The sequence below is a fragment of the Fukomys damarensis genome, unplaced genomic scaffold, assembly GCF_012274545.1.
Source record: "Fukomys damarensis isolate Sample0158 unplaced genomic scaffold, DMR_v1.0_HiC HiC_scaffold_32, whole genome shotgun sequence".
NCBI classification, from domain to species: domain Eukaryota; kingdom Metazoa; phylum Chordata; class Mammalia; order Rodentia; family Bathyergidae; genus Fukomys; species Fukomys damarensis.
The window spans coordinates 49079869-49102266 of NW_022900944.1; the positions used below are offsets into that span (position 1 = coordinate 49079869).

Here is a 22398-nt window from a genome sequence, read left to right on the forward strand (position 1 = left end):
AGGAGGCGGCGGAACAGTCGGAACCGGTGTGAGGATCCTCGGGACCGCCCGGCAGGTGAGGAGAGAGGTACTGCTCTCTGGTTCTGGGCGGGGCTGTACGCGTTGTCGCTGTGACGCAATTAGTCTGCGCCGCAGTCTGCGTCGGGGGTGAGGGCCATAGAGCCCGCTTCCTCCTGGAGGATCTGGGCTCCTTCCTAGTACCGCGGGGGTAGTTCGCACCTTGCAACCACGCACCTTCCCGCGCTCCGTGGTCCATCTTCACATTCTCCAGAACTGAGTAGACTTTTAGCCTCCTCGTTCAGCTCTGCAGTGCCAGGCGTGGAGGAATTTGCTTTGGTGCTTGTTCCGACTTCGAGCTCTGCGGTCTTCCAAAGCCCAGTGGCAATAACGTCTCTTTACCGGACAGAGTTGCTTTTACCGCCTGATTTGGTGGTGGATGAGAAAGAGTTTTGTGTACTGTTAGGGTATTCTTTAGTCAGCGAACATTTGTTGAACCCAACTGTAATGCTTTGGTGACAGCTATCGCTTGAGGGCTTGGTGCAGCCAGTAGGTAGGTATTGCCTTAACCTTATTTGTGGAAAGGAAAAAGCATGGGATAGCCCAAAATTTTAAGGTTGCTTTAGTTTCCATTGGACAGTCACATTAAATTTTGCTGTGACACACTTACATAGATTTTCAGACCATAGTGAGTAAAATAGGAAGAAAGATTCCATGAGTTTCTTATCCTCAGGAATAAATTTTCACCTCTATTCATTATGGAAAATGTACGTAAGTATTACTTGTGTGCATATTGCACGTCAGTATCACAGGGCTGTTATTAACATGTTGAACATAAGTGAAGTTAATATGTACAGGTTTATATAGCACAGATGTCTCTTGGATCTCTGAAGTGTTGTGGACCTCAGTGTTTTTGTGGTACTGGGGATTGAACGCAGGGATCGCTGAGCTACATAAGGTCGTAGGGGTTTGGTCAGGTATTGTCCCATCGGCACTGGGATAATAAAATGCAACAGGTGGATTAACTCACAATTCAGAAGTCCTTGTTCACCTTACAACCTTTATGTTTGGTGGTGTAGTGTCATCACCATTGCTGCCAGCGTTTCCTTTCTGAGTTTGTTTGGATTCTCTTGATTCTATTTTTTTAGTGTGACCCCCTCCCGCCCCGCCCTCGGGGCCTTGCCCCGTTAGTTTTTTGAGACAGGTCTTGTTGTATAGTTCAGGCTGGCCTCAGACTCATTGTGATCCTTCTGCCTCAGCCTCTGAAGTGCTGGGATTACCGGCATGTGCCACCATGCCTGGCTTAATACATGATTTTTTTTTGAGAATGGCTGTCACTATGTAGTTTGGGCTGGCCTTGAACTCACTATGTAGCTCAAACTGGCCTCAAACTCATAGCAATCCTGCCTCAGCCTCCTAATTGCTGGGATTATAGGTGTGCACCACCGCTACACCCAACTCATCCCCTTATTTTAACATGTTCCTTGTGGCTTACCTTACATTTTAGTCCACTGTGTCTTTTGAAGGGGATATTGGAATAATTTAATTAGCAGTAATTAGGAAACGGGTTTATGTTGGGGTAATAGCCTATAGAACTTGCCTCATCCTAAATGTCCACAAGCTGAAATAACACAGGTGTTATCACCTGCAGGTCCAGCTCATCATAATAAAATAGTGGAGACAAACCATATACTTTGGTTACATTGGGATTTTGTTAATACAGTTAAAATTGGATTATTGACAGTGCTTAGACTTTTAAAAAAATATTGCCACTTTATTGTAGATTTGGTTGTAATGGCTTTTGACCCTGAATAGTAAACAAACTGTTTTTAGTTGTATTCTTTTTTTTTGTTTTTTGAGACAGGGTCTCACTATGTATTTGAGACTGACCTGGAACTCACTATGTAGCCCAGGCTGGTCTCGAACTCATAGTGATCCTCCTACCTCAGCCTTCAGAATGCTGGGATTACAGGTGTGCGCCACCATGCCCGGCTCTTTTAGTTGTATTCTTGATCATGTGATAAGTAAAGTTAGCTGTGTATGGTAAAAAGCTGGTATTTTTGCTGGGCATGTAGCACATACCTGTAACCCCAGGATGCAGGAAGCTGAGGCAAGAGAATCATGTAGTGTTCATGACCAGTCTGAACTATATAGAGACCTCACCTTTGTTTTTTTTTTTTGTACCGGGGATCAAACTCAGGACCTTGTTCTTGTGAGGCAATCACAGTGCCACTGAGCTAAATCCCTGGCTCCATGAACCAATTTTTTTGAGACAGGTCTCACTATGTAGCTCTGGCTGGTCTCGAACTCACAGCAGTCCTCCTGCCTCAGCCTCCCAAGTGCTGAGATTACAGGTGTGCGCCATCACGCCCGGCCATGAACCATATTTTTAATGGGATATTTAAGCAGATGAATAAGGGCAGTGAGTTTATACCCTAGCCCACATTCTATCCCTTTCAGCTTGTTGTGGTGGGCACTGGTAGAAAATATTGCGTGTATTGCAGAAGGAGCTCATCGAATAATCCTTTCTCTCCTACTTCAGTGCCTCCAGGGAGTCCACTTTCAGCAACTGTCTCTGCGGGGGAGACTGACGTCATTTTCCCAACGGCTGTGTTCAAAATCACCCAAAGGTACCTGTCTTCTCTCTACTGTCATTAGCAGTATGAGGTGCGTAGCTTCCTTGAAGTGTTTCCCATAGTGATAACCAGTGGACAAGCCACATGACATATAGGATGACCCTTCCCTTTTTTCTAGTTTTCCTATTGTGCTAAACTATAGCAGTTTCTCCGTGCTTTTATCATTTTGTTCTCTCACTGAGACTGACAAGAGATAAATTTTCAGAAGGAAAATGATGAGTTCTTTTGGAAAATAGGGGAGCAAACCTTTGTTTTTGCATATCTGATTCTGAGGACCAGCTGAGCCTCATGTTTTAAAAGTAAAACAGATAATGTGCAGACTGTAGTTAGCTTGGAGAACAATTATCTGTTGGAAGCCCTTCATCATAGGCAGTGGGACTGAGCCTATACTCTATGTGCAGGGACAGTGCTCATTGAACTGCCTGGAGACCTGTGTCTCCACGTAGTAGAAGACACTCCTCAGCACTTATCCCAATATTGGGACCTGGGGTTGCTTGTTGATTATGTCAAGAAGAAAGGAAAAATAACTGACTTTTCTCTCTATTCTGCTTTTGTTTTGTTTTTTAAAAAATAGCAATACATTTATTGGTACATTTTATATTCCACAAGCGGGGTTTGAACTTGTGTGTTTTTTTTTTTTTTTTTTTTTTTTGTCTGGTGAGATTGGACTCAGGACCTTGCACTTGCCAGGCAAGTGTGGTGCTGCTGAGCTAAATCCTCAGTCCTTATTTGTACATTTTATTTTATTTATTTATTTTTTTGGTACCGAGGATCAAACTGGGGACCTTGTGCTTATGAGGCTGGTGGTGGAACCACTGAGCTAAATTCCCGGCCCTTATTGGTACATTTTAGACATACATAATCCTTCCCTCTCTGCCTCCCAAGTGCTGGAATTACAGGAATGTGCTTATTCCTGATTTTAGAGTGAAAGCTCTCAGATTTTACCCATTTAGTGTGATGTAGGCTGTTGGTTCATCATAGATGGCTTTTATCAAATTGAGATAAAAATCACCTATACCAATTTTCTGTAAGGTTTTTGTCATGATTGGATATTGGACCTTGTGAAATGCTTTTTTTTTTTTTTTGTACTGGGGATTGAACTCGGGGTCTTGTGCTTACAAGGCAGGTGATGGAACCACTGACAAATCTCCAAATCTCCGGTGTCAGATGCTTTTTCTGCATCTATTGAGAGGATCATATAGTTTTTGTCTTTGTTTCTATTAATAAAGTGTATTACTTTTGGCGGGGGTACTAGGGATCAAACTCAGGACCTTGTGCTTGCGAGGCAGGTGTGGTGCCACTGAGCTAAATCCCTGGCCCTAAAGTGTGTTACATTTATTGATTTGTGTATGTTGAACCATCCCTGCATCCCTGGGATGAGTCCAACTTGGTCATGGTGTATATAACCTTCTTGATGATTTGCTGCATTCTGTTTGTCAGAATCTTATTGAGAATTTTTGCATCTATGTTCATTAGGGAAATTGGTCTATATTTCTCTTTTTTGGTTATATCCTCTGGGTTTGGATTCAGGTAATGCTTGCTTCCAGGAATGAATTTGGGAGTATTGCTTTCCTTTCAGTTTCATGAAAGAGTTTGAGAAGTAGGTCTTCTCTAAATTTCTTGTAAAATTCAGCAGTGTATCCATCAGTGCTGGGCTTTTCTTTATTGGTGGGTTTTTTGTTTTTTTGCGGGGGGTGCCGGGGATAGAACTTGGGACCTTGTGCTTGCAAGGCAGGCAGTGGAACCCCTGAGCTAAATCCCCGACCCCCTTCATAGAGTCTTTCTTTCCTTATTTTTTTAGTCTTCATTGCATTAATTTCTACTCTGCTACCGACCGTAGGGGAGCAAAGACTGGATTTCACAAGGAGAACAGGGATCTTCAGAAAGGTGGGAGCAGGTTCGGCGGCGACAGTCAGAAACCACACAGCACTGAGTAGTGAAGGTAGTAGCTGCTGCAATTTTATTTCTAACTCTAGGTGTATATATACTAGTTTCAAGGGCACACCTCAAGAGTGATTTCAGTCACAAGCAGGCATGAGAAAGATAGACAGTAGTACTGTAAAAGCTAAGACCATAAGGTCAAGGTAAGACCACACCTATATACAATCACAAAAGCTAAGACCACTAAGTCAAGGTAAGACCACACCTATATGCAGTCAGAAGGGGAAGTTTGTAAAACAAAGGACTGGCTTCAGCATGTCACCTTCAGGATCACCTTCAGGACTTCGCAGTCCGGGGCTCAGGGTCAGCACTTTGGCCGCCCGTCCTCTTGTGCCCCAACACCACCGCCCCATCTAGGAACATCTAATTGTTCCTGATCTTTCCTGGGCCCAGAATACAATTCTACAGATAATGAACAAATAGTAATAAAGACAAAATAGAACAGAATTATGAATGAACCCAATGTCCCCAAACTGCAGGCAGAGAGGCCAGCTATTCTCTTCACGGCTGACTTTGCATGCGGTGTGTGCCAAGGACTTCCAGGAGGCTTAACCCCATGGGGACGATACCTCGGGTCTGGTTTCTGCCAGGTGGCCGGCATTGTCACGCAGACTCCACTGGAGTGGTCGTGGCACTACTCTTATTTTTTGGTGGTTGTTTCATTTTGGTACTGGGGATTGAACTCAGGACCTTGCACTTGCAAGGCACGTGCGGTGCCACTGAGCTATATCCCTGGCTGTCCACCCTTTTTTTTTCTGGCCCTCTACTTTTACCTCTTACTTTTATAATTCCCTCCCTCATATGAGTTTTGGGCTTGACTTACTCTTCTTCTTCTAGAAACTTGAGGTTTCAGCATTAGGTTATTTGAACCTGCTGTTTTCCTGATATGGTTATTCACTGCTCTAAATTTTCCTTGTAAGACTGCTTTCATTGCATCCTACAAGTTCCACTATGTTGTACTGTCATTATCATTTAATTGTAGAAACTATCAGATTTCCTTTTTTTTTTTTTTTTTTTTTTTTTTTGTAACTGGGGATCAAACTCATGACCTTGGGCTTGTGAGGTAGGTGCAGTGCCACAGAGTTAAATCCCTGGCCCTGATTTCTTCGTTAGTTTCATCTGTGACCCATTGGTTGGTTGTTCTGGAGGGTGTTATTTCATTTACATGTGTTTATGAAGTTCTTAGCTATTGATTTCCAGTTTCATTGTACTGTGATCTGACAATATGCATGGAATAATTTCAGTTCTTTTGCATTTATCATTTTCTGTGAGCTACTATGTGGTCTATTTTGGAGACCATTCCCTGTGCAGCTGAGAAGAATGTATATTCTGGTGTTGTGGGGTGGAACACTTTGTAGACATCTAGTAAAAGTCCATATGTTCAAAAGTATGAGTCAGTTCTAATATTTTTAATATTTTTCTAATACTTAATTGTTAATTTTTATTTGGTTGACCTGTTTGTGAAAGTGGGGTACTGAGGTTCCCCATTATTAACTGTATTAGTGATTGTATGATTTTTTCATATCTGTAAATATTTGTTTTATATAGTTGTGTGCACTGGTATTTGGTGCATATATATTTATGATTGTAATGTCTTTCTCTTGGATTGTTCCCTTTCAATGGATATAGTGATCTTCTTTGTCTCTCTTAATCAGTCTTGTCTTGAAACCCACTTTGTCTGCAAATAGAATAACTACCCCTGATTTTTTCTGGGTTCCTGCCACATAGAATATTGTTTTCCATCCTTTGACTTTCAGTCTGTGAATTTGTTTTTTAATTAAATGTGTTTCTTGTATGCAGCATATTGTTGGATCTTGCTGTTGCTGCTTTTATTTGGGTACTAGGGATTGAACTCAGGAACTTGCACTTGTAAGGTAGGCGCTGGCACCACTGAGTTAAATCCCTGGCCCAAGATCTTGCTTCTTAATCATTTTTTTCCAGTATGGGGAATCAAATTTAAGACTGCACTTGCCAGGCAGACACAGCACCACTGAGCTACATCCCTGGCCCTGGATTTTGCTTCTTCATCCATTCTGCCAGTCTGTTTCTTTTGATTGGTGAATTGAGACCATTTACATTGATGGTTATAACTGATATGTATTGTCTCATCACTGTCATGTTATTTTCCTGTTGTTGGCATCCTTTCTTTTTCTGTGTAATTTCTTATCTTGCCTGGTGGATTCATTCTGTTGGGGTTTATGGAGTTGTAATCCTTGTTTCTTTTTCTAGAATATTCTTTAGAACAATTTGAAGTGCTGGTTGGGGGTTATGAATTTCTTCACGTGTTCTTTGTCATGGAAGTATCTTATTTTTTCATCAGTTTTGAAAGATAGTTTTTTCAGGGCACATCAGTCTGAATTGAAGGTTTTTTTCCTTTAGGGCTTGAAATACTTCAAGCTCTCCTTGACTTGAGAGTTTGTATTGAGACGTCTGCTCTGATTCTGATGGGCTTTCTTTTATAGGTGATTGGTTTCTTTTCTCTAACAGCTTTTAATACTCATTCCTTGTGTTGAGTTTCTGGAATCTTGATATTTGTACGTCAGATTCTTTTTCCATTTGGAATGTTTTCTGCCATTACTTTTTTTTTTTTTTTTTTTTTGGTACTGGGGATTGAACTCAGGACCTTGTGCTGGCAAGGCAGATGTGGTGTCACTGAGCTAAATCTCTGGCCTTTCTGCCATTACTTCTGTGAACATGTTTTTTTTATGTCATCTGCACTGTCTCCTGCTTGACTCCAGTCAATCTTATGTTATTCTTCTTTGTATCATCTAGTAGCTGCTGGATTGATTTCTCAGGGTCCCTTTCTATTTTTAAAAAGTCTCTCTCTTTTCATGATCACTGACGACAATCCTGTCCTCTATATCTGATATTCTGTCCTCATATTGGCTCATGTTGCTGCACGTACTTTCAATGGAGTTTGTTTTTGTTTTCTGTTTTTTTTTATTGTTGTTTTTTTTGGAACTGGGGATTGAATTTAGGACCTCCCATTTGCAAGTTGCAAGTGGTGGCACCACTGAGCTAAATCCCCAGCCTCCCCTTTTTTTTTGGTTTTTGGAGACAAGGTTTCACTGTGTAGTTCAGGCTGGCCTTGGACTCAACTATATATTCCAGGTTGGCCTTGAACTCATGATGATCCTCCTGCCTTAGCATCCCGAGTCCTGGATTTACAGGCGTGTGCCACCAGTCCAGCTCAATGGAGTTTTTAATCTCCTGGATATTTGTTTGAATCTCTCTCTTTCTCTCTCTCTCTCTCTCTCTCTCTCTCTTTGTACTACGGATTGAACTCAGGATCCTACTGATCTAAAGCTCTGGCCCTTGTTTGACTCTAACAGATTCAAATGGATTTCATTTCTTTTCTGTGCTGTGAGTTCATGGTTTCCATTTCTTTCCTGTGCTGGGTATTGATGGTTCCCATCATGTTCCCATCATGCTGCTCTATTTTTAAAATCTGTATCTACTCTAGAGTCACTAAGTATGTCTTTCATTCTGGTCACCATCTCTGTAGTTAACCTGGGAAATTATTTCTGCTTTGATTTTTTTTCTAGAGTCTTGTTCATCTGCTTTGTTACTTCTGCTATTTCCATTTCAGAAAGTCTAGGTGGGTGGTTTTTGGATTATTCCGCCTCATTGCCCCTGGAGTTTGTCTCTGGTGAGCTGAAAGTCTTGGGCATTGCATCTGGTTTAAGCGTTTACTCTTATATATATATTTTTTTTTAAATTTGATTCCTGGGTTGATGCTTATAAATTGCTAATGGTGAGTAGATTTATTGCCAATATTCAGAGCCCTTAGGAAGTGACTACTGCTCAAGTGTCTTCCAAGTGTAGCAGGCTTTTGGTTTTTAATGTGTTGCTAGATCCTACCTTTTCTATTTACTGGGGATGAGAAGTTTATGCCTACTTGACTCAGCTGCCAGTTCTTTGACAAAGACCCTTGGGCAATCTCAGTCTTGGTATACCAGGAAAATCATCGGATTCTCCTGGAGTATTCCACCCCGCGACACCATACTACACATTCTTCTCAGCTGCACATGGAATGGTCTCCAAAATAGACCACATACTAGCTCATAGAACATGCTTATGTAAATGCATAACTATAATTAGCACAATTATGTCACCTTGGCTAAATAGTACAGTCACCAATAATGATAATATCAAATACAGCCTAGAAAATGATGGACTGTGGTAACCATTAATTTGCTACCTTTAACCATATGAACTAGATTTGTGGTTATAGGATGAAATTTAGAACAAATCATAAAATTGTATGTAATTATTAAGGCCTTAATATGGTGATTTTAGCCTTAGGAGAGAAGATTTTAAAGGGTTAGGGGAGAAAAAACAAATAGAAGAAGAGATCAGAAGCAAGGCCGAAGGACAAACTTTAGGAAACTGGTGAAGAAGACAGGTGGGAAAGAGAAAAAGAAAAAAATAACAAGAACAGAACAACAAAAAAACTAGAAAGTATGTTCAAAGAAGAAGAAACAAACAAAAAGAACCAGAATGGAGGAAAACAAGAAATGAAAAAAGAAGAAGAAATTAAAAAAGAAGAAAAAGGAAAATAAAATCCCAATTCAAGGTGTATCTCTGATGTCACTCGTAGGCAACATGGACAAACAGAGTACAGAGTTAAATTGATTAATCCCAGCAAGCCAGCCACAGCTTCACATGGTAATGGATAATCCCAGTCAGCCTGCACCTTTAGTTCCTCTGAAATTCAGGCTGGTTTCTGAATATGAGTCTGGAACCAGATTTCTTGAGCCTACAACAGTCTTTGTGCCTCCTGCTGACTTGAACTCTGCTCCCTGACCTCCTGCTGACTTGAACTCAGCACCTGCACTAAAGCACTAGGAACTACTAGATGGGGTTGGCCTGTGTGTGGCTCTTCTGAGTTCCAAGCTCAATTGGCTCCTCTCTAACATGGGTATTGGCTGATTCCCCCTCTCTTGGGTGAGTTCTGAACCCAGATAACTCACCAGCCACTGGAGTCCATTGTATCCACTGCTCTGTTCCATTGATGAGTTTCTCTCTGGAGGCCTCTGGCGTCACCAACAGTTACCTTGTGCCTGGAGGTTCAGCCTGTCATTCACATGCTGTGAGTCCAGGCTCTGGGAGAGAGAGCTGCTTACTACCTCTTTCCTCTTTGTTAATGTCTTTTTCTTCACTCTCCCTGTGGACTTCAGTTCTCCTTCCTGGGTCCCAGGGACCCACTTCCCTCCTTCTCCTCTTCCTCACACCATTATATTCCAGTGTCAGGACACCAAACCTTGGAGAGGCTCTTTCTCTGCTGCTTACTACTCTCCCATCTTCAGAAGTCTCTTATTTTGCTTTGGTTGAATTGTTTCTTTGAGTATAATTTTTTTTCTTTAAAGCCTCTTCATTTTATCCCTAAGGGTTTGAGAAATTCTTTAAGAGGAGTGGAAAAAACACAGACTCAGACAAATCAAGAGCTCCAAAAAAAGGTAAAGCTGTACATCTGAGTATTTTTGAAGTATTTACTAGTTTGTGGGTTAATCTTCCTAGGATGTGACAGGCATGTGGTCCTGTATGTGTGAGGTTGACCTTTCCTTTTGGGTGCTTATTTGTGAGTGCTGACGTTTGCTCCCTAGTCACTCTGTCTTTTATTTTTGTCTTCATCTTTCTGTGCCTTTGCAGTTTCTTTGGATCTAGTTCTCAGTGAATCATGTTTTAATCATATCACAGTTTGGTGATGTGAATTGGGTTTTGGGATCAGAGTCAGTATTATCAGATGCTTTTCCTGTGAAGACCCCTTTTTAGGTACTCATGAATAAGAAATGGGAAGAAATACATAAAAGCTTACCAGGATCTGTGGTAATGTGCCTTGTTACAAGTGGAATACTTCTATGAAGACTCAAGTTTTATTCTTAAAATTTATACAAATTTTTACCATGTCTCATAATTCAGCTTTGTTTTTTCTTAGAAACTGGTGAACCAAAGAATGCTGGGCCTGGAAAAGATGGAGGCAAGAGAGGAGGGAAGAGGGATAATTTTGCCTGGTGGAAACAGATACAGAAGGTTTGTGTGCATCTCAGGAGTGGGCCAACATCTTGTCAATTTGCCAAAGGATGTAGTGCCTGCAGAGCTAAGGTTCTGGGATCTTTGTCTTAGTCCATTTCTACTCTTATGACAAAATACATTATCCTGAGTAATTTATCAATACCATGTGCTCACAGTTATGCAGGCTGGAAAGTGCAAGGTCCAGTGTCAGGTGAGCATTTGATCTCTGCTTCCAAGGCATCTTTCATGGCATTTGAGTGCTGCTTCCTCCGGAGAGAAAGTGGAGTGTCCTCGCATGGTGGAAGAGACCAGCTCTTTTCTTCAAGCCCTCCCTCCCTTTTTTTAACTTTTAAGCCCTTTAACAAGGAAACACGAATCCCATTTCTGAGTGTGGAGCCCCCGTTTCCCAAAGCACCCCCCCCAGTTTCACCCTAGGCTAAAGCTCTCTCGTGATATTCAAGCCATAGCAATCTTTGCTTGCTCAGGGCCAAACTCACAAATTACTTCCAAGATTCTTAAGCTGTGTTGCCTGTCTGCTTGAATTTTTGAAGACTTAGAAAAAAAGAGAACCCAGATGATGGCTCTAGAGCAGAGCTCTTCATGGGTTTCTGCTGCTCATGGGCTTGACTGCAGGTGCGATGTGTGCTTCCAGCCTGTATAAAGTTTTTTTCTCCAGAGAGGAATGGTTCTGCTTCATGACACACCTGGGGCCCTTTGTGTAATTTGTGAGGGGATGGTTTGGACAACTCTAATAACTTCTGAAAAGAGAAATATTTTCATAAATCACCCTAGGGCTGAGGGTGTAACTCAGCACTCACTTAGCATGGGCAGGCCCCAGGTTGGGTCTCCAGCACTGCAGGGAGAAAAAATAACTCCTCACTTACCTGGGAAATATGTTCTCTTTTTTTCCGCAGGGAGAGTTTCCCTGGGATGACAAGGATTTCCGAAATCTGGCCGTTTTGGGAGCAGGCGTTGCTGTAGGAGTTTTCTACTTGTATTTTCGAGATCCTGGAAAAGAAATCACCTGGAAGCACTTTGTGCAGTATTACCTGGCCAGAGGCCTGGTGAGCAAACTCTTAGCTTATTTACTGGGAATGAACATGCTTTGGTGTGGGCCCCTGGAGGCCTGCTCAGCCGGGCAGGGAAGAGGATGTGAGCTCCAGGCTGGGATTCAGTGCTTTGTGTGGTGGATGTTTTGAGTACTTTAGGGCAAAGCCCAGAGGCAGTTTTCCTTTTCTAGAAACTACAGAAAGGTGTTAGGCCTGCTTTCTGGCTGGGTAGAGGCTGCTTTAACAACATGGTCTGTTTTTCAAGCCTCTGAGACTTATTTGTTTGTCCATTGATTGTTGAATTTCAATTTTATATCTGATTCTTATACTGTGTCCTGGGGCATTGCTGGCCAGGAGTTTGGGGTCTTTGTTTGTTGGTTTGTTAGACATAGGTTCTTGTCATGTAACCCATCCTGGCCTTGAACATACTATGTAACCCAGGCTGATTTTTTTTTTTGTTGTTACTTTTGTGGTCCTGGGGATCAAACTCTGGACCTTGCACTTGCAAGGCAGGGTGCAGCACCAATGAGCTAAATCCTCAGCCCCAGGCTGATCTTGATCTTATGACTGTCCTGCCTCAGCCTTCCAAGTGCTGGGATTATGGGCATGCATCACCACGCTGAACTGGGTCTAGGGCTTTGTATGGAAGAACGTGTGGCCTGGGGAGTCCTCTCTTACCTTTCATGAGAGTCAGGCTTGTTCATCAAGATGCTGAGGCTGGGTGAAGACAGCTGAGGCTTCAGTGTAAACTGAAAAGACGTGTTGCCTCTCAGGTGCCCTTGGAAATGTTCTGCTAAGTAATGTGCATTATGCACTTCTGTGTGATAAGGTCTTTATGAATCTCTTGTTTACCTCCAGAGTTTGTGGCCAGGGGTTTTTGTCTGACTACCGGGGCCATGCCTATCACCAGGGAGACTCTTGGCAACTTTCCTTACAGTAGTGGGGGGCAGAGCTGCTGCAGTCCTTACTTGCTGTGGGTCTGCCACCTGCAGGTTCAGGAGAGAGGAGGGGAGGTGGAGATGGTGAGCTCAGGATGCCTTCCAGTGCATGGGTTCTGGACGGATTCCAGAGCTTCTCTGAGGTCTTTTCCAGTGCTGGCATACTGATGGTGTTATGGCTGGAAGAGTCCTGCTTAATGAACACATGATTCATGTGTCATGGTGATGCACACCTATAATTCCAGCATTGAGGGAGGCTGAGGCATGGTTATTTATTAGGATTGTATATCACAATAAAAAATGAAAAAGGCTCAAGATGTAGCTCAGTGGTGGAGCTCCTTGGGTTTAATTTCCTGTATTGAAAAACAAAAGTATGATTCTGTGATGAGAACCAGGTATGGTAGTGCATACCTGTAATCCCAAAACTTGGGAGGCTGATGCAAGAGGATTATAGTGATTTTGAGGCCAACCCAGTCTATATAGTGAGTTCAGGGCCAGCCTAGACTGCATAGTGAGACCCTGTCTCACCAAAAACAAACAGACAAATAAAAAATGATTCTCTGATGAAATAGAAGAAACAACAGTATGGTCATTGTACCCTCAAGAGTCTTTTCTACACTGCTTCTCTTATTCTCTACGTTGCTTTGTCTGCTGGTCATGACAGCTCATGAACCTTCAGGGCTTCGTTTTTATCATTCTTTCTTTCGTTTTTTTGTTTTGGTAGGGGGGGGTGGAATTTTGGCCTTTGTGCTTTTGAGGCAGGCAGCAGAACCACTGAGCCAAATCCCCAGCCTTGCTCTTGTTGTCTTATACCTGCAGCTAGATGAAAAAAATATTTCTGAATCACCTGTGTATTTATCTTTGCTCTACTGTCAGTGTAAAACTTGTTTGTGACCTTTTTGAGTTTTTAAGCCAGTCTGGGATGTTGATGCTCAGATGTACCAAATTTAGAGACTTCTTAGCTAGGTGTGGTGGTGCATGCCTGTGATAGTATTGTTTGGGAGACTATGGAAGAAGGATCTCTGTGAATTCAAGACCAGCCTGAACTGTGTAGCAAGACCCTGTCTCAAGAAAAAAAAAAAAAAAAAAAAAAAAAAAAACAACAGATCCCTCAAAAAACTCTTTTTCAGTTTATTCCTTGGTTCCTGTTTATTAAAATGGAAATAGAGTTGTGCCCCAGGTGAAGTATCTGAATTAGTAGGAAAACAGAACTTGGACTTGGTCTGCAGAGTGCATATGGTCACAGGTATAGGAGCCTGTTACACTGTCCATGGTTTGCTTGAGTGTCCTACTTTCTGCCTTATCTCTTCTGTATATTTTTCCCTTTCTCCTAGGTGGACCGGCTAGAAGTTGTGAACAAACAGTTTGTGCGGGTTATTCCTGCCCCGGGGACCTCTTCTGAGGTGAGGCCTAGGATTCCAGACCCAGCCTTTTTTTGTAATGGAACATGTATAATACCTCTGCCTGTGTCCATCAGTCTGTTACTGTGAGGTTATCTCATATCTTATATTTGTAACCATGTCTTTCAGGTAGGATAGGTGCTCTTATAAAACTATTAACTGTGATTCAGTTTTGTCGGGCAGTGTGTGAGAACACTGGACAAGGTTTAGGAGAAGAATGAAAATACAAAGACTAAAGGACTGAGGCAAACTTTGGCAGGTGTTTGCAGCATTTTATGTACTTTTGTCTAGAACTTAAAGTATGCAGTTTTGTGGGACTAGAACAAAGGAGTTTCTACTGTTTGCAGTTACCCTTGGAGCCAGCCTTAGGATTGGCCCAGGTGTGTGATGAAGACTAAGAGAAGGAACTGTGCTAAGAGAGGAGCTGGTGAATGAGCATGGAGGCTGTGGGTGTGCGTAGGGGTGTGCTTTTGTGGGACTCTGTGCTGCAGCCCATCTGTGCTCTCGGTCTCTGCAGAAGTTCGTGTGGTTCAACATCGGCAGTGTTGATGCCTTTGAGCGCAACCTGGAGTCTGCTCAGTGGGAGCTGGGGATCGAACCCACTAACCAAGCTGCAGTGGTCTACACCACTGAGAGTGATGGGTGAGTTGTGGGATGAGGTGGATGATGCAAAACTAGTCAGGGCTTCTGGTTGTGAACACCAAAGTTCAGCATGTAACCTGTTTTGGAGTATGCATCTTTTCAGGCATGTTACAGGCATCTGCTGAAATTTATATACTTCCTGTAATGAAGCAATATGTATTTAATCTTTTCTTTCTTTTTTGAAATGGGCTCTTGCTGTATTGTCCAGGCTGGCCTCTGGAGGGCACAAGAACTCTCACTCATTTTTTGTTTATTTATAAGTGAAAAAGTAAAATATAGATAAAAGAGGAAGAGATGCATCATTGAATATAGGAAAGAAAAAGAGACTGTGCAAGGACAGGATGGGTGCTGTTAGCACCAGCGGGCTGTGCAGGTCTGTGGGCCGCTGAGGAAGGTGTGTGACAGCGGCACCCAAGGCTGTGGCATCCACTGCCTTCCCTGTCCCACCAGGCCTTCTGCACGGTGGGTTGGGTGGGGAAGGCTGAACCCATGGACTGATGTGGACACAGTTTAGGAAGAAACTGCCCCTTTGGGCAGCACAAGCTCTAGAGCTATCTGCTCTTCCTGACTGAAAGTGGTGTTCTGACCTTTCTCTGGAGTGAATATTGGAAAGTAGTTCTCTTGGTTTTCTAGCTCTTTCCTGCGAAGCCTGGTGCCCACCCTTCTCCTGGTTGGCATCCTTCTCTATGCTGTGAGGAGAGGCCCAATGGGGGCCAGACGCAGTGGGCGAGGAGGAGGCCTCTTCAGTATTGGTGAGACAACAGCCAGGATCCTAAAGAACAACATTGATGTGCGATTTGCAGACGTAGCTGGCTGTGAAGAAGCCAAATTGGAAATCATGGAGTTTGTGAATTTCCTGAAGAACCCCAAGCAGTATCAGGACTTAGGAGCCAAAATCCCAAAGGTATTGATTTCAGAAAACAGCAGTGCTCTGAGCTTCAAGGCAAGGCTAATGACTACTGTGGCTCAGGGGGGACAGATATTCAACAAATTAGTTTTTGCCCTGTGTATTTTATTAATCATAGTAGAGGATGAAAATAACATTTTCAGAATAGAACAGTAAAAATCTTCTTAATCTGATGGATTTGAGACCACAGTTCTTAAAAATCCTATGAAATTTAAATCTCTAAAATGTGGGCATAGGAACAATGGATACCTACGTGAAGTTTATTTTTAACTCAAAGCACAAATGTACTTTCCTTTATTGCTCTCCACTAGGAGCCAATCTTTGTTTTCAGTTATAAGAATTCTTTTTTAAATGTCGTATATGAACCACATATCCACAGATTTTTCTAAAGTGAGGCAAGAATTTAGAAGTAGTTTGAGATAGTCTTTTGTAGTTTTCCCACATACTTGACAGCATTTTTTAAATCACGAAAATCTCATTTAATTTAACTTTTTCGTTGTTGTTTTTTTGAGACAGGGTCTCAGTATGTAGCCCAAGCTGGCCTGGAACTCGTGGCAATCTTCCTGCCTCAGCCTCCTGAGTGCTGGGATTACAGGACTTCTTTGGTTCTGAAACGTGCCCTTTGAAGTAGCAATACTGAACTGATATTCCTCTAGTGGGTACGATGTTTGCTTTCCATAGCATGCTTTCATCTGTCTCATTGTTTTGCAGAGCCACAGTATTTTGAGGATTCTAGTTTCCCAAAGCATCACAGCTTCCATATATCACAGAAACTTCTGCTGGTTCATGGTCAGTGTGTCAGCCACTGCTGTCACTGCCAAAGCTGAGGAGCTGGGTGCCTTGCCAGCTCTTCTTCATGCGGCCTGTGGCAGCCTCAGCAACATTTTAGAAGACATTTTGCTTTCATTCTTTTACTATCTAGAGCTTTAAACTTACTTGTTGTTGTTTCTAACACTCCTGGGGGTTGAACTCAGGGAGTGCTGAGGTCTGTCCCCACACCTTTTTATTTTGGGACAGGTTCTCATTAAGTTATCTAGACTGGTTTTCAACTTGCATCCCTGTGCCTTAGCCTCCTAGAGAGCTAACATTGTAGGTATGCACCATCGCACCTGGCTTCACTAGGTTTCACCTCAGTTTTTAGAGAAGCATTTCTAGCTCCTGTTTTATGAGTTTATGTAATGTCATTACTTTTTGGTTTTGATACTGGAAATTGAACCCAGGGCCTTGTGCATGTTAGACAAGCACTATCCCACTGAGGTACATCCCCAGCCCTCACATCCATAATTAAAACAAGTACAACTCAAACGAACAGGTTTTAGATTAAATAATAGCTGCTCCTTGAAAAGCCTCTGACCTCTTGGCAGAAAAGGAAACTACAGGGGATTGGTGTGTGTGTTGGGGTGTTCCCAAAGGGTGCAGAAGCCATGGTACCCCCCCACCTTTGGTACTGGTAATTGAACTTGGAACCTTGCACTTGCAAGGCAGGAAGCGGCACCACTGAGCTAAATCCCCAGCTCAGTTATAGACCCTTTAAAGGCTTGACAGAAGCCATGGATTCTTTTCCCATATAGGGTTATAGGCATTTTAAGTCATTTTTTTTACTCTGGACCAGATTAAACAGTTGTAGTAGTGACCATGCTTATATGGCATCCTGTCCCTTGCAGTAGACTTGACCTTTCCCACGTCCTCCCTACAAGTTGGGTACTGCTGGACAGTTTGTTCTGAAAAACATAGAAAGGCTTAGCAACCAGTGTGAATCAGGAGGAGCAGAACAGGAGGCTGGATGTGTCTATTCTATGGGTTGGCAAGCGTGTGAATGAGTGACCCTTGTGGGGCTTTGCCAGCAGCCACCAGCTGTTGTACGCCTCTGTTGGTAGCCAGGCATTGGAGTGGATGCTTCTCACAAATGCTTTCCCAGTTTCTTTTGGTTGATTGTATTTACTGGGGTAAATGCCTGTAACAGGGGAGTGGGTGGAACCATTAGTTACCAAGAAGAGAATCTCAGTGAAGTGTTAGCCCTTCTTCATCAAGCAGTCTGGTTTCCCGAAAGCAGGGTCCTTTCTCAGCCTGTGTGTTGTATTACAGGCTCCCTGCTGTTATGTGGCTGTCAGAAGAGTTAGTTGGGGCCTACCTGACTTTCTAGCCCCTCCTGGGTATGAAGTATTCTGATTTCTCAAAATTACTGCTTCCTCTCCTCTGGGAGTTTGTTAGGAAGAATTGGCTGTATTTGGGCACAGTGATGCATACCTGTCAGCTCAGCTATTGGGGAGGCTGAGACAGGAAGATCACAAGTTTGAGGTCAGCCTAGGCAGCTTAGGGAGACCTCATCTCAAAGTAAATTTTAAAAAAGGAGAGTGGGGGGCTGGAGGTGTAGCTCAGTGGTAGAACATTTGCCTGGAAGGCACAAACCCTGGTTCCCATCCCCATTAACACCCTTCCACCCCACACAGAGAATTGGCTGTGCGTTCATAGCAGGTATGCTTCTCAAATATACCACTGACATGTTGTATAGTTGGCTGCTTTTCTGTTGTAGTGTCCTCATACTATCGAGGATGGCGCCTGAGACCGTCACATTCTAGGGAGTGTTAACGCCATCAGTATCATGGGCGAGATGTATAAATCCCACAGCCACGTATGGAGAAGGACACTGTATGACCATGTGTGGCCTCCCCATGTGGAACTCCAGCACCATGTGGTCTTGAGTTTTGTGGTCTGTTTCCTCACTTCCTTTTTTTGAGACAGGATATCTCTGTGTGGTTCAGGCTGGCCTTGGACTTACTATGTAGCCCAGGCTGGCCCTGAACTGAAGGGAGTCCTCCTGACTCAGCCTTCGGAGTTCTGGGGTTACAGTCCTGTGCCATCATGTCTAGCCCTGTTCCTCATTTTTATCTGAAATTTGTTCTTAAAGTTATGATCTGCTTTAAGATGATCTGAAATCAACCCAGCACCCTTAACTAGAAATGGAACAGCCCATAGCACCTCTTTTAAGTTTCACCTTGCAGTTTTCTGTGTCATGTCTACAATATGTGAACTGGTGAGTGGTGTGTATGTAGTAATTTTATAAGCAAAAAAGATTTAAAATAAATACCCATAGGCTTTAAGATTGGTGTTTGATGAGATTGTTAGTCAATTCGATGAGTCACCTGTGTAGAAGACCAATTTCTAGGTGGAAATTGGAACTTGGGTGCCAATTGTCTCTCTCCTTCTGTTATAGGGAGCCATACTCACTGGTCCACCTGGTACTGGCAAAACGCTTCTTGCCAAAGCAACTGCAGGGGAGGCCAGTGTGCCCTTCATCACTGTGAATGGGTCAGAATTCCTGGAAATGTTTGTTGGTGTTGGGCCAGCAAGGGTAGGTGTGTGGGTGCCCACTTGCGGTTTAAGAATGGGTAGCCATGTGCTTTGTGTGGGATTCTGGTGTGAGTCCAGAGTGTGCCCCACCCTCGAGATGATAAGCACCAAGGAGAAGGTTAGGAATGAGGTATGTGTGTGAATAACAAAGACTATGGATTCCTGTTCCAGGTCCGTGACATGTTTGCAATGGCCAGGAAAAACGCTCCTTGTATCTTATTCATTGATGAGATTGATGCCATTGGCCGGAAGCGAGGCCGAGGGCACCTTGGGGGTCAGAGTGAGCAGGAGAACACCCTGAACCAGATGCTTGTGGAGATGGATGGTGAGTGGAATGGCATGGGCCTGAGTGGTCAGCACCACCTGTGGTGTCTCAGCAGAAAATCACATGACCTTCCTACCCTTTTGTTCCTGTGAAGATGTCCCTTGGAACAGAATTTGTTCAGCCCATAAAGGAGGTTGCTCTCAGGCAGACACGGTGGAGAAAGCAGTATTCTGTCCACTTGGTACACCTACTGAGCAGTAGGATGAAGTAGCGTCATCCCCCTGCCCTCTATCAGGAGGAGATTAGCAGGGGTGAGGGATACTGCTTCTCTGGGAGATAAACTAGGATGTAAGTGTCAGTCCCTTCATAGAGACATAGGATGGAGTGACAGAGGAATGTTCCTTCTAGAGCTGTCTGGTTTCTTGTCGTTAGAGACTCAGGTGGGGTGGGGGAATAGTGAGTCCTGAGAAATTGGAGCCTTTTTGAATGGTCCCTCCTGGGAAGAGTCAGCAGGTGTTCTTCAGAGCCAGCCTAAGCTGGGACAGCTGGGCAGGGCTCATTCTGGACTCTCAGTCCCTGGAGTCGTGTGCAGTGAGCAGAGGGAAGTACAGCCAGTGTGGGCTGAGCTGAAGAACACTGGGTGTGCTGCCTATGCCTTCCTTTGGATCACTTGCTTCTCTTGCATCCAGGATTCAACTCCACCACTAATGTAGTGGTGCTGGCAGGCACTAACCGCCCTGACATCCTCGACCCAGCCCTGATGCGCCCTGGCCGCTTTGACCGCCAGATTTATATTGGTGAGTGCACATGATTCACATGCTTGGGTCTGGGCCTTGGCCTGTGGGGCTAAAGTTCATTTAGTTCGTTCACTGTATGTTTGGAGGTGGTTTTAAATTAATGTTTTTGGAAACATATTTTATCCCACTCCCCTCCTCAAACCCCCTCCCCCCGTGTACAAAAGCTTTGTTTCCATTTTTTCCTTTTATTTTCACTTCTTTTCTTGTCCCTTCTTTTCTCCCTCACTCCTCCCTGTTCCCCTCCACATTTGAACATTTTCTTCACATTTCCCAGCATCCATTGTACATCTCAGTCCTTATTCCACTTTCAGTTTCTCAAGCCAGGGAAACAATGTATTTAAACATGTGTGTGTGATTTATTTCATTTAAGAGTATGGTCTCAAGGTCCATCCATTTAGCTATAAATGCCTGAAGCTCATCTTTTTATGGCAGAATAGTATTCCATTGTTAAAAAAAAACAAAAAAAAACAAAAACGCATCTTCTTTATCCACTCATCAGTTGATGGGCATTTGGGCTGTTTCTAAGACTTAGCTATTACACATTTTTTTGTTTTGTTTTGTTGTTGTTTTTGAGACAGGGTCTCACTATGTAGTTGAGACTGACCTGGAACTCACTATGTAGCCCAGGCTGGTCTCAAACTCACAGTGATCTTCCTGCCTCAGCCTCCCGAGTGCTGGGATTATAGGTATGCACTACCATGCCCGGCTATTACACATTGTTATAAACATAGGTATGCATGTGTTGCTGGGGTGCGATGCTTTTAATTCTTTTTTTTTTTTTTTTTTTTTTTTTTTTTTTTTTTTTTTTTTTTTTTTTTGTGATGCTCTTTAATTCTTTTGGGAAGATACCAAAAAGAGGTATAGCTGGGTCAAGTGGAACCTCTGGTTTCAATTTTTTGAGAAATCTCCACACTGATTTCTGCAAGAGTTGCACCAGTCTACACTCTCACCTGCAGTGGAAAAGGGTTCCTTTTTCCCCACAGCCCCTCCAGCATTTGTTATTGGTTGATTTCTTTCTTTGTTTTATTTGGGGTTTTTTTTGGTACGGCAATTGAACTTGGGACTTTGTTCTTGCGAGGCAGGTACCACTGAGCGAAATCCCTGGTCCTCAGTTTCTTGGTAGAAGCCATTCTTCCTGGAGTGAGATGGAATCTCAGCATTGCTTTAATCTGCATTTCACACATGACCAGTGATGTTGAACATTTTGTCATATATTTTTTGCTGTTTCTAATTCGTCACCTGAGAAGTGTATTGAAGTAATGAGTGTAACTTTTTGAAAATGTGGACTCTCGTATCCCATGTTGTTGCTGGGCCTCATCTTCTGGCAGTCCACTTGTGAGAATAAGGGATATAGTTAGGGCCATCAGCATATCACTGCAGCATGTACAGTGACAGGGATATGAAACGGTGTCCTCAAGTGTCTGCTTTCAGACAGTGTCGTAGTGACTTGATAGTTAATAGAATAAAAACTTAACCTTTCCCCTTCACAATGGTCAACCATCTTTGTTTGTTTGATTTTTGTTTTGTTTTTGTTTGTTTTGAGACAGGGTCTCACTATGTAGTTGAGACTGACCTGGAACTCACTATGTAGTCCAGGCTGGTCTCGAACTCACAGTGATCCTCCTGCCTCAGCCTCCCAAGTGCTGGGATTACAGGCGTGTGCTACCACACCCGGCCTGGTCAACCATCTTTGTCTTCTTCAACAAAGCATAATTGTCCTGTGTGGCTGCCCCCTACTTCTCTGCATTGTGCTTGTTTTATCTGCTGTCAGGTCATCTGTTCCTGGGCCAGGTGTTAAAGTGGTGTTCCTGTGTGCTGCAGAGCCCCACGCATGTGCACTTTGGCCTGTTTGCTCCATCGCATCCTGGCTTCTCCAGACTGTCCTTGTGTCTGTGGGAAGTGGCTGTGTGGGTCCAGTTCTGAAGGCCCATGGAACTCAGAAGAGGTGTCTCTCTCTGGCTCTGTCAGGTCCCCCTGACATCAAAGGCAGGTCCTCCATCTTCAAAGTCCATCTGCGTCCACTCAAGTTGGCTGAAAGCCTCAGTAAGGACACCCTGGCACGGAAGCTGGCAGCTCTTACCTCAGGCTTCACTGGTGAGTGTTTCGCTGTGCTATTCAGCTTGGGCGGAACTGAGGCATCCTGTCACTAGTAACTGGCAGGTGCCTGTTGTGCCTGCCCAGTGCTTACCCAGTTCCTGTAACTTTGAACCTGTTGGGATATTTCAGTGGCCTCCGAGATCTTAGCTCCAAAGCCTATTGTAGCATTTGAATTAATATTTTATTTATTTGTTCTTTGAATGAGTATTTTAGTTCTTTTTTGGCTTAATAAGTTTTTATTGCACAGGACTAAAGTCATGTCCAAGGAAGATGCTTGAGGTGAGTCATGTTATACTTTGGTCTTGGACTTGTGCTCCAAATTGGGGCAGTTCCTTTCCTTTTTGCTGTTTTTTTTTTTTTTTT

At 43.4% G+C, this 22398-nt stretch overlaps 1 protein-coding gene across 1 annotated transcript in view; it reads left to right on the forward strand.

The window, feature by feature from the left end:
• LOC104864598 (AFG3-like protein 1) overlaps window positions 1–22398 on the forward strand; it is a 34002-nt gene that overhangs the window by 228 nt on the left and 11376 nt on the right. Inside the window, exons 2-13 of the mRNA XM_010627635.3 lie at window positions 3–55; window positions 2540–2627; window positions 9965–10033; window positions 10513–10607; window positions 11504–11653; window positions 13911–13979; window positions 14494–14618; window positions 15252–15522; window positions 18740–18877; window positions 19048–19201; window positions 19831–19938; window positions 21907–22032. Coding sequence (XP_010625937.1) covers window positions 3–55; window positions 2540–2627; window positions 9965–10033; window positions 10513–10607; window positions 11504–11653; window positions 13911–13979; window positions 14494–14618; window positions 15252–15522; window positions 18740–18877; window positions 19048–19201; window positions 19831–19938; window positions 21907–22032 — 1446 coding nt within the window. The remainder of the gene's footprint in view (window positions 1–2; window positions 56–2539; window positions 2628–9964; window positions 10034–10512; window positions 10608–11503; window positions 11654–13910; window positions 13980–14493; window positions 14619–15251; window positions 15523–18739; window positions 18878–19047; window positions 19202–19830; window positions 19939–21906; window positions 22033–22398) is intronic.